General features: G+C 53.3%; 1 protein-coding gene across 1 annotated transcript in view; it reads right to left on the bottom strand.

The window, feature by feature from the left end:
* Positions 1-8,437, bottom strand: part of SLC6A5 (solute carrier family 6 member 5) — a 55,395-nt gene extending 46,958 nt beyond the window's left edge. The window contains exons 1-5 of the mRNA XM_049713508.1: positions 8,152-8,437; positions 6,240-6,776; positions 3,516-3,654; positions 829-960; positions 307-480 (exon numbers count right to left, since the gene is read on the bottom strand). Coding sequence (XP_049569465.1) covers positions 307-480; positions 829-960; positions 3,516-3,654; positions 6,240-6,776; positions 8,152-8,154 — 985 coding nt within the window. The 5' untranslated portion in view covers positions 8,155-8,437. The remainder of the gene's footprint in view (positions 1-306; positions 481-828; positions 961-3,515; positions 3,655-6,239; positions 6,777-8,151) is intronic.
* Positions 8,438-10,645: the final 2,208 nt, after the last annotated feature.

Raw genomic sequence — 10,645 nt, forward strand, 5'->3', positions numbered from 1 at the left:
TTACAAGTTGTACCGTGCATGTGAGTCACCTGGGGACCTGACCCCAGCCAAAGCTAGTAAATCAGACTATTTGGTGGACTTGTAATTCTACATTTTAAACAAACACTCTAGCTATTCATGAGCAAACAAAAATTTGATTACCCCTCCTCTAGGCCATGAGTTCCTTAAATATTAGAATTAAGTACATTTGATGTTGGTTTTAATCTCTGTGCCCCCAGCACAAAACCTGGCAAACATAATATGTGCTCAATTCGTCCTCATTGAATGAATGAATAGTTCACCTAGTGTAGGTATATCCAAACTTACCTAATAAAAGTTTGGTTTTATCTTTGCATTCTGGCGTGTTCCAAGGGTTGTTGCAGGAGCCCCAGGGCAGCACAGACACAAAGGAGGCAAACAGGTAGAAAAGTGTGTAGCAAATAATCACGTTGTAGTATATGGCTATTAGGACGGAGATGATCAGCATTGCGATGCCGCAGCCTGTGGAAGCAAAAGTTCCAGGGATTCATTCCCTCCAAATCCTGCGGAATCCTTACAGTTGGGCACAGGGTGGGGACCTAGGTCTTGGCTCTCTCTTACAGATGGATACACTAATAGTGGAAAAGACTCTGTGTCTACCAGGAACACTAAGGCATTCTGCCAGGAACGGAACCATGCCAGAGGTGATCTTGGGCCATTCTCCAGAGGGCCCCAGTGGTGAAACCGATCAAACGGAGAAGGAAGGAGCGGGTTCTCCTGATCACAGAAGCAGGTCTCCCTCCCCGGGGCCACGTGGTGCCACGGAGGGCAGGGGAGGGCTGAGGGAGCTGGAAGGCAGGGGGGACTCACCTTGTAGGGCTGGGATGGCCTTCCACACAGACACCGGCCCCTGGCTGGCGAACTGGCCCAGAGACACCTCTAGGAAGAAGATGGGCAACCCTGCCAGAGCCAGCATCATCAGGTAAGGGATGAGGAAAGCACCTTGGAAAGAGAGAGTGCGAGGTGAGAGCCCAGGGAGGCCCAGGCCAGCTGGCTCCACCTTCCCCCTCAAGGAGGAAGCTCCCTTGCCTTCTCTAGGAAGCTTTCGATATTCCAGCTCAACCACAGGTACCCAGGACATTTAAGAGCCCTCCTCTGAAATGTACAAGGGTACCCTGCAAACACATTCTTTTTTTTCAGTTCCCCATTGGATGGGTTGCTAGGGGTTGCATACTGGGTGAGTTTTCTTTTCTCTTCCTTATTCTAGTACCTCAGTGTCTCCAAATTAAGCTCTTCTAATGTTCAACAAATCCACACCTTTGATTCACTACTGGAGTCAGATTTGGTGAAATCTCATTGGCACCTTAGCCCTCCAAAACCTTAAAATCTTCTAAGCTAGGACTCCAGGAGCCCTCAACTTGTTACCTGCATACCTTCTGCCAACCAGGGTTGGACCCGCTCTGCCAGACGGGTGGCAGGGACATCCCTTTCCCCACTACCTCAGCCATCACACACGTCTCAACTTCCTTCTCCACATTAGAAGTCCCTTCCATCCTTCAAGGTCAACTCAAATACTTCCTCCTTCAGGAAGCCTCCTTTCTCTGTCCTCCCACAGTACCTCTCCCCAGGCGCTAAGCACTTGACACTATTTATGTGGGCGTCTCGTCTAGACTGAGGGCCCCTGATGTTGACCCTTCACGTCTATTCCCCAGAACGCCCAGTCTAGGGCACCAGTAGCTGGCAGGCCTCCGCAGACTTCCTGAGGGTTCTCTGGGGTTCTTTATCCTCAAGGATTCTTTGAGGTTGTTCGGTAGAGGCTTGGGGAATAGCCATGATCTTTGGACGAGGGAGTGCTGTTGCAGAGTCAGAACCAATTCAGACTCGAGATGCCAGAGTCCAGAACACTGGGCTCCACTGAAGGAAAGCTGATCTTTCTCTAGTCTCTTCCTCCTGCTGGAAGGGCCTTTCCTGTCGGGGCAAAACCAGGGCTCTTGCTTTAAACCAGGGCTCTTGCTTTATCCTCTCCTGAATGGGTTTTCGAGAAAGATGTAGATTGCGCAATCTTTCTCTTTTGCTGCTGGGAGGGAGGAAGCGAGCTCTCCACCCGCGCCGCGAAGGGGCCCGGAGCTGCAGTGCGGACGAGGTTGCCTACCCTCCCAGCGTCCGGCTCCCTGCGCAGCCCAACACTTCGCAGATTGCAGATCGCAGATCCCGGGCGAGCAAAGCACGGACCCTTTTGACTTGTCCAGCAGGGAGAGCAGCAGGGCTGCAAAGTTGCCGCACTCCCTGGACTGGAACTCCCTTCCCACCCTCAACCTGAGTGCCCGCCCCCTTTCCTGGTACTGTAAAGCTTAACACGGCACCCTGGTCTGGGGACTCCCTGCAGAGAACCAAGGGGTAACACGGCTGGGGCGCCCGTATGTGTGTGGCCAGCATGCGTTCTTCAGTTTCCGGGGCACCCCTGATTGCGAACGCTCTGCGCTCCTCATAAATACTTGTCAACGTGTCCTAATTTGGAATTAGGGGGAGGGTATTAACATATTTTTCCGTTTTCATCATCACGTGGGGCTGCATCTGTCCCTTGTCCCTGTGCCTGGAGCGCACCGAGAGACCAAAATCAAAAAACAAAACCAACCAAACAAACAAACTTAAGCTGCCTAACCCGATGGAGTGAGGGGCGCAGCTCTGGTCTCCTTGGTCCAGTTGAGAAGCTGTGAAAGGGAATCCTGGGTGCAAATTCCTATTCCTAGAGGGGGTTTAACTTGTCACTTGAGCCCCGCCTTGCAAAGGAGACCGTGAATGTGCCGGGTCCCTCCTCGGTGGGCAGGGGAGAGGATCCTAGAGGCCTAACTGGCGTCCTCCCCATTGTAGAAACGGTTTTCCTTCCACCCAGTGAGGACAAATGAAACGGAAACCGTTTTTGCAAAACGATTTTTGCTAAAGTCAGAATATGCCCTGCTTGTGCCCATGAGGATGTGTGTGGCGGGGTGCTTCTAATAGATTTTCAACAGCACAACCCCCAGCCCCTCTCTTCTCCCCACTCCTGGTTCGCCTGCATCCTGCGTTCTGCACGACCCAAGCGCCCATTCCCAAAGTCTCCTATGTAGGCTCGGATTTCCAGGTTATGATCTTAAAGCCTCCTTAATTCAGCGTCCAGGATCGCACAGCTCCTGGCTCTAAAGTTGTTTAAGTGTGGGGAGTGTGTCGGGTACCGAAATACCTGTGGGCTAAATTAGGATTTGAACTTCCCTGCACCAAGGCTCAGTTGAATCAGGGCCCAGCCCCCCAAGCTGGACCAGTGAGGAAGCGTGCAGACCCATCTCTTCTCTGAGCTCCATCTCCAGACAAAAGCCTCCTGGATCTAGTGCCAACCTCTTTCAATAGCTCCTGCCCTCCGGCTTCACACGGATGCCCACAGGGGAAGAACTGGAGTGTGAAGAGGCTGCTCTGAGCCTCCCCTCTCAGCCTCGGTCCCCGTCCCAGGGCTCTGTGTCACCCCCCAACCCACAAGTGCCCGCCCCGCCACGCCGCAGGCGGAAAGAGCGGAAAAGCCATACCTCCCCCGTTCTGGAAGGCCAGGTAGGGAAACCTCCAGACATTGCCCAGCCCTACTGCATACCCCACCATGGACAGGATGAAGTCCAGTTTGCTGGACCAGTTCCCTCGGGCCTTATTCTCATCCCCTTGCTCGTCCTCCTGGGGGCGGAAAAGCACATGGTCGGATACCAGCCCCGGGGAAGGTCTGCAAGCAGGCCCCATTCCGCCCCTCCCCCACTGCTGAGGATCCTTCCCAGCAAGCAGGCCCCCACTTTTCAACCGAGGATGCATCGGCAAGCAGGACCCCAATTCTGAAGAGAGGATGCATCTACAAGCAGGGCCCTGACCCTTCAACCCTGCAGAGAGTCTGTCAGCAGGAGGCTCCCAATTCTGATCAGAAGAGCCATCCTAAATAGACTCCTGAACCTCTCTCTCCCTGCAGTCAAATCACACCAGCAAGCAGCTTTCCCCAAACCTTGAACTGTAGGTGGATTGCAAGCAGGTCCCTCCATCCCCAACCCATGACCAAGAGTTCATTTGGCAAGCAGGCCCCCAATATCATGCCTAGAGTCCCCGGCAAGCAGGTCCCTAACCAGCCCCTCCTCCCAAAATTCCTCACACCCCTTACTCAGCCCTTTCTTTTTTTGGACCCCATGCTAAGGCCAGAAGGAGAGCTGCAATGCCTGAAGCCAGCCAGAGCCCCTGCCTCACTTTCTCTAAAGCCTACGGGCAGGACCTGCCTGGTCAGCTCACTGAAGGGGGCACCTTTCAGCAGTGGGGCAAGGGAGGTGGGAAGGAGAGAGACGCGGGGGTGAAACAACAGGAAGAATGGAGAAACAGACATGCAAAGAGACAGGACATTGAAAACCTTGAGTTCTGGTCGAAACTTTATCGTCCCAGCTGGATAACCCCAGGCAAGCCACTGGCCCTTGCTGAGCTTCTGTGTCCCCATCTGTAAACTGAGGGGCTCAGAATCACTGTCCCCTGAGGCACCCCCCAGCTCCTGCAGTCTCTGGATCTTTGGAGCTCACCTCTCCAAGCTCACACTAAGATGCTTTCTTGGGGCAGTCCCTGGTTCTGGAATGCCTCACTGGAAAGCAGAAAAAACTGGAGGTGAAGCCACCTCAAATAAACTTGGGAAATGTTCAGGACACCTGGACACCACACAAAGCTGCCAGGGACCCAAGTCACCGCACAGCTTCCACCTCCTCAGTCACCCTCCACCTCATTCTAGCAACCTGGCACGTCCACACTGTTCCACAGGCCATGGAGGGTAAAGAAGCAGCTGCCCAAATGGGAAGGAAGTCTTGGGGAGAGAGGAGGAGGGTCGAGGTGGGTGTCAGAAAGGCGAGAATCCGAAAGATGGGCAGAGCTGAAAATAGGCAAAGGCAGGGCTTGATCTATACTGAACATCTTTAATAACCCCACTACACTCCTCCCACACACAGACCACCTCCAGCCACCACCACCCCACTTCAATTCTTCCGGGGCTACGAAGGGTGGGGATTCCAGCCCTTTTGCCGCAGTGCGGAGGTTAAGCAAGGCATGCGGAACAAATTTTCTGCCTCTACCTGAGGTCACACTCTTGGGCACATGCTGTCACTTGCTGTTAATGCACACAGTCAAACGCTCCAGAGGTGAACCCCAAAAGCAAGGGTGAGCGGGAAAGCCTAAGTTTATGTCCATTTCTAGTTATTGTAACAGCTGAGCTCTTGCTGTGTGGGCATGTGTGTGTGTGTGTGTGTGTACAAACACTAGAGTAACTAAGAAGGGCTATACATACCCTAGATCTCACACAGGCAGATGTTCTATTTCAAGAGCCCACCACTGGCTACACACGCTTAGCCCTTGAGCCCAGGGGAGGAGAGGAGATAGCAGTAGAGGCAGGCAATGGGAAAGGAAGAGCTAAAGTATGTGAAAGGGGATGGAGGAAAGAAATCATGGAAGGAGGGAGAGAAACTGGAGGGAGATGGAAGAAGACAAAAGTCTATATGGGAGGGGGGCCACCAGGAATAGCTGCCTCATCCCTAACTCAGGACTGGGATTTGCTTTGTGGGCTTTTCATGCTTCTGGTTGAGCGTAAAGGATCAAATGCACAGGTGAATCCAGGTTTTGGGGGCCTGAGGCTCATACAATTGAGAGAGGTACTCTAAGAAAAAAATATATATATATATACAAAATTAGGTACCAGGTTTTGGAAAATATAGGCTCTGAGGCTTAAACTTCAGTACTGGCCTCATGTAAGCCACCTCTCATCAAATGAGCTCTCATGTGATAAATGTAATTCGCAGTGCAAAGCCTACAGGACTTAAGTGATTATTCCCCCAGGTTTTTCTCTGTATTTTCTTCTCCTTTTTTAAATTAAGAATTGTTTTGGAAAAAAACGAAGACCCAGTCATTAGCAAGAGGGGGTTCTGTCTGCAGAAAGGGGCAAGAATCTAAATGCCTCAACTGCTTAATGAGTCTGCACCTGGATTTCCGCTACCACTGAGGCTGGGAGGGGGCAGGTAGCGGCAGGTCCTGAGGTCGCAGTTCCTCTGGCAGCTTCGCTGCAGCCCTCGCGCCCTGAACTAGTGACCCCAGCGCAGTGCGAGTTTCCGAAGCCCCAAAGCTGCCTCCCGCATTCATCACCTGGCTCTGCCATCCGGTCTCCCCATCAGCACACGTGCACCCGCTTCGGCCTGGCTCGCCTCTCGCGCGGCTGGGGAGCAGAAGGCGGCGCGGCTCGAGCGCGACCTGCTTACCTGGGCGGCAGAGGTGGCCACGCTGCCCGGGAGCACGGACGTGATTCCATCCGTGCCCAGCACCACGGTGCTCTGGCTCATATTCACCCAGCCTACGGCCGGGGTATTGTTCCGCTCCAGGGTGCCCTTGCCCACGCTCACGTTCGCATCCCCCTCCGGGCCGTGCAGGGCCGGAATCTTACAATGCAGCGCGTTGCCGGGCCCGGCGCCCCCTGAAGGAGGGGCGGCCTGCGCGCCGTGCGCCTCGCTCAAGTCCCGCAGAGCCGCCGAGGCCGCCGGCGCCCGCGGGCTACCGAGTTTGCAAGCCCCTACTCCCGGCCACTCGGCCTCGCAGGCTCGCGCGTCGGGGAAATGGAAAGTTTGGGAGCCGGTGGAAGAGGACCTTGGCACACGCGACGGCGGCGCGGCGGCGGCCGCGGTAAGCCCCTGCTCCGGGCTCGTCCTGGGTGCGCACGAGCCATCGTGGTGGCCCAGCGCCACCGCCGCCTCCAGGCTGTTGGCTGGTTGTTTATTCATTTCCTTGGGAGCACCGCAATCCTGCAAACATAATGTGAAGTTCGTGCAAAAAAAAAAAAAAAAAAAAGTCACGGCAGCTTTAAAAATACCTGTATCTACCTATAGAGATGTTCACAACTCAGGTCCAGACATAATATCTAGGGAACAAATTGGAATCTGGATTGTTTTTTTCCTTCTCCAAGAAAAACTGTAATCATTATTTCTCAGTCTGTCCGTCTTGTGGATAACTGGATGACATAAAGAAACTAATATTCTCCTCCCTGATAGAAGGTGAACTAAGAAAAGAGGCAGAAATGTTTTTTGGAGGGGGGAGAAGCGGAGCGCGGAAATCACCCTACAGCCATGAGGTCCCTGCCCTCTTTGGATTTCACATCACGACTGTAGAGTGCCCACGTTCCCATCACCATTGTAGAAAGATTCTTTAATTTTCCGCCCCATTTCCTTTGTCATTCAACAATGCACATTGCTTTTTTTTTTTTTTTAAATAAGCGATAAACAAGCTGCGGCCACAAAAGCTGATGCCCGGGCACCTGCGAGTGTTTGAGGCCAAATTGCTTGTGCGAATCCCAGTGCTCCAAAGCCCACCCCCGCCCGCCAGGTAGCAAAAGCAAGAATAAGGATAACGACCAAAATAACAGCAACAACAACCCCACAAGAACAGTAATAAACCAGATTTCAAACACAAGGTAGTAACTGGAGTTATCTTACACAACCTACATTCATTTCTAGATTCCCAGATATGTAAAAGAACCTGAGAAGTTTTTTGATCCACTCCCCACGAATAACTATTCACACGAGTTTAATATCCATGCCCCTCCACTGGCTTGGGAACCAAAACTCACGACTAGTTTTCATTTGCTTTCTCCCAATTGAGGTTCAAATGAAAATAACTGTCAGCGGTGTTTTTTCCATCCACTTTCTCCCCTCATGTTATCTTTCCGGGCTTTGTAAATATTCGTTCCAATAATTACTATTATACTGTAAGAATAATTCTATTACCTTCACCTCAACCACACACCTCTCGTCTAACCTTCTTTCACAAACGCACAGATCAGAACTCTTTAATCTGCACCAAATCTAAGTATCTCAGTTCTAGCCAGCATTCTTATCTCAATAGCCTCTAGGACCCACAGCGGCTCTCTTCAGTACCGGCACCTGGCTTTTCAGCACCAAGGACAGTTCCCAGAATAGCGGGGTTGGGAGACACCTCCAACCTCTCAGCTCCACAGCCTCGGAAACCTCTTTCCGACCCCAGGTGATGCTCACAAGTACAATGTGCGCTCCCTTCGCCTTCCAGAATGCACAGAACATTTCAAAAAGGAATATCCAAAACGAATCTGCCCTTCCTACCCTCGCAGCCCCCTCTCCTCTTAAAAGAACAAAAGCAAACACTCACCATGTCTGAAACAGGCAATAGATTGAAGGCAGAGAGTGAAACCAGCTATTGACAAGACTGGGTTCGGCTCCAGCAAGAGAGGCGCTTTCTATATCTCCTTGGGAAAGGCCAGGTTTGCGTCAGTGCAAAGCAAGGTGCCCTTCGTTTGACATTTTCTTGATAAGACAAGTTTGATAAATCATTACCTCCTTGGATTCGAGTTTTAAAGGGACAACAGCCGAGAGTACGCTGGCCGGTTGTCACTCGGTCGGGAGGGGGCTGCGTGTTTGGCGTGACTCATGTGGGTCTGATTACTAAACCGAAGCAGGCGGGAGGGAATGATAGAAGTTTGCCTCCTCCTAATTAAGGGAAACATGAGAGGGACACGTCCCACTGCACCCAAGCTGAGGCGCAGCCGCCAGAGGAGCGCTTTGGGCTGCTGAGGTGGGCTCAGAGGAAGGAGTTAAATCACTGTCATGTTTCCCTCTTTCTCTTCGGCTAGATCCTGTTGCCACCTCTCCAAACCTGCAGGCAGCGGATTCCGCAATATTACTATAAAGAGATGGAGGGTCTCACGAAGCGACACAGTTCTGCAATGGCTGTACGCACGGTTCCTGCATTTATAAGGCTGTATCAACCTTGCGTGTGGGACTTCAGATTCCCACAGCCCACCCTCCCAGCCAACCAGTGTTGGAGAGATCCTACGTTTTCGCTTAAAAATTGAGGTCTAGTGTTTGCATTTCTATTTTATCTCCATTAACACAATTAAGAGAAATCCCTGAGTAAAATTAGCACTATTCTCATTGTATGTTTTAAGCTCCTCTGAAAATATTATAAGTAAAAAGGAAATTCTTTCCAACACTGACCTGGTTCTTAGGTCACTTTCAAAGTCAAAGGAAACCCATTCTTTCTTCCTAGCCCTCTCAATAAAAATTCACCAGAGCCAGGAATGATTTGGACGCACAAGGTGTTATAGACCCTCCAAATCACCATCTGCTGCAACCAGGCGGTAGGGCTGGCCCTCCGAGATGCCACCAGAGGACGTTCTACTGCTCTGTGGCTGGGGTGGAGGTGGCCGTGGTGATAGAAAGATGGACTTTCCTGCTGGTACAAAGCAATGGCTATAATCATTAGAAAGGGAAAACACCTTTACATAGGTGTAGCTTGGAGACTAATAGGGGATTCGTATCAAAACGCTTCCCTTCTCTCCTTTCTGGCCGGGCTCCTTCAGGCAACTCCAGGCCTCGGAAATGGGGAGCTACGGAAAGCACTTTGTCCCTTCCCTGCTGCCCGCAGCCTTGCCAACTGCCTCGGGGTCGGCTCCGTCACACTCGACTGGGCCGTCCCCACGCGACGGGAGGACAATGCTGCGGCGGCAGCAGGCGAGGCTGCGGCGGCAGATTGCGGTGGGCGCCCAGAGCACTACTGCCGGGCCCCTCCCGCCTCCTTCCGAGCTGCGCGAACGCACGCGGATGCCTCAGCTCACTGACTCTGCCCCCTGGCCCCTCCGGGGGCAGCCGGCTAGGGACCCACGGTCTGCATGACTATGGAAGGAGGACAGGTTCCCTGAAGAGACCTTCCTTGTGAGCTTCCTTGAGGGCTTCAGGCCGCTTTGTATTGTCGCTTTAATATTTATTAAGCTCTCAATATCGAACAATCGTGGAAGGGCTTTCCATGAATTACCCCATCTAGCCTTAACAACAACCTTTGAGAAACTCCCAGTTTGAAAGCTGGAGAAACTGAGGCTCAGAAAGTCGCGTTCGAGCCCTGGAGAATCTCCCAAACCCTCCCACAGGGCCGTCTGGGGGCCGATCGCGCCCTCCCTAGAGGACCGCTCTAAGGCAAACCCAGCGAGGTCGGGAGCGGGGAGGAAGGGAGATGGGGTGGGACTGTGGTGGGCTCTCGCTGGGGGAGGTCAGGAGAGAAGGCGGGCCAGGAATCCCACAGGGGCGCTTGCTTCGGCCCTGGTGGGCGCTCGAAAACACCCTGGACTCTGGCAGCCACGAGGAAAGCCGAGGGGCTCTGCTGGGCGCTTCTTCGGAAACAGTCCCCAGTTTCCAAGGAGCCAAACCAGGATGCGAGAACTGTAAAGGGCAGGCCTGGCAGCCCCCCGACTTCCGCGCCAGGAAGCGCGCCCCTAGGTCAGAGTAGGCCTCCCTCGGCGGGCCCTGGGCCCACTTCCAAGAGGGAGTCCCGACTTCGAAAGTCAGTTTTCGCAATTTGCATTTGAGCCGCCCACACCAAGTGCCCGGCGCCAGCGGAGCGTCCAGCCAGCGCACCGATGCTCCGGGGCGCACTGACGTCCCTGCCCGGGCTGGAGCGAGAAGGAGTGCGCAGAGGCGGTGGAGTACTGCTGTCCTCGCCGCCCCGCGCCCCGGGTCAGTCCCCCGGGTTTGACGTTTCTCCCGCAGGCCCTCCCTCGCCAAGTGCGCACTCGGTTCCCTCCTGGGGCCCGACGTGCGTCAGGTCCTTCAAAGGCGGTTGACGCGCAGGCTGCAGGCGGTTGGCAGAGGCA

Source organism: Orcinus orca, chromosome 8 (genome assembly GCF_937001465.1).
Source record: "Orcinus orca chromosome 8, mOrcOrc1.1, whole genome shotgun sequence".
Taxonomy (NCBI): Eukaryota; Metazoa; Chordata; class Mammalia; order Artiodactyla; family Delphinidae; genus Orcinus; species Orcinus orca.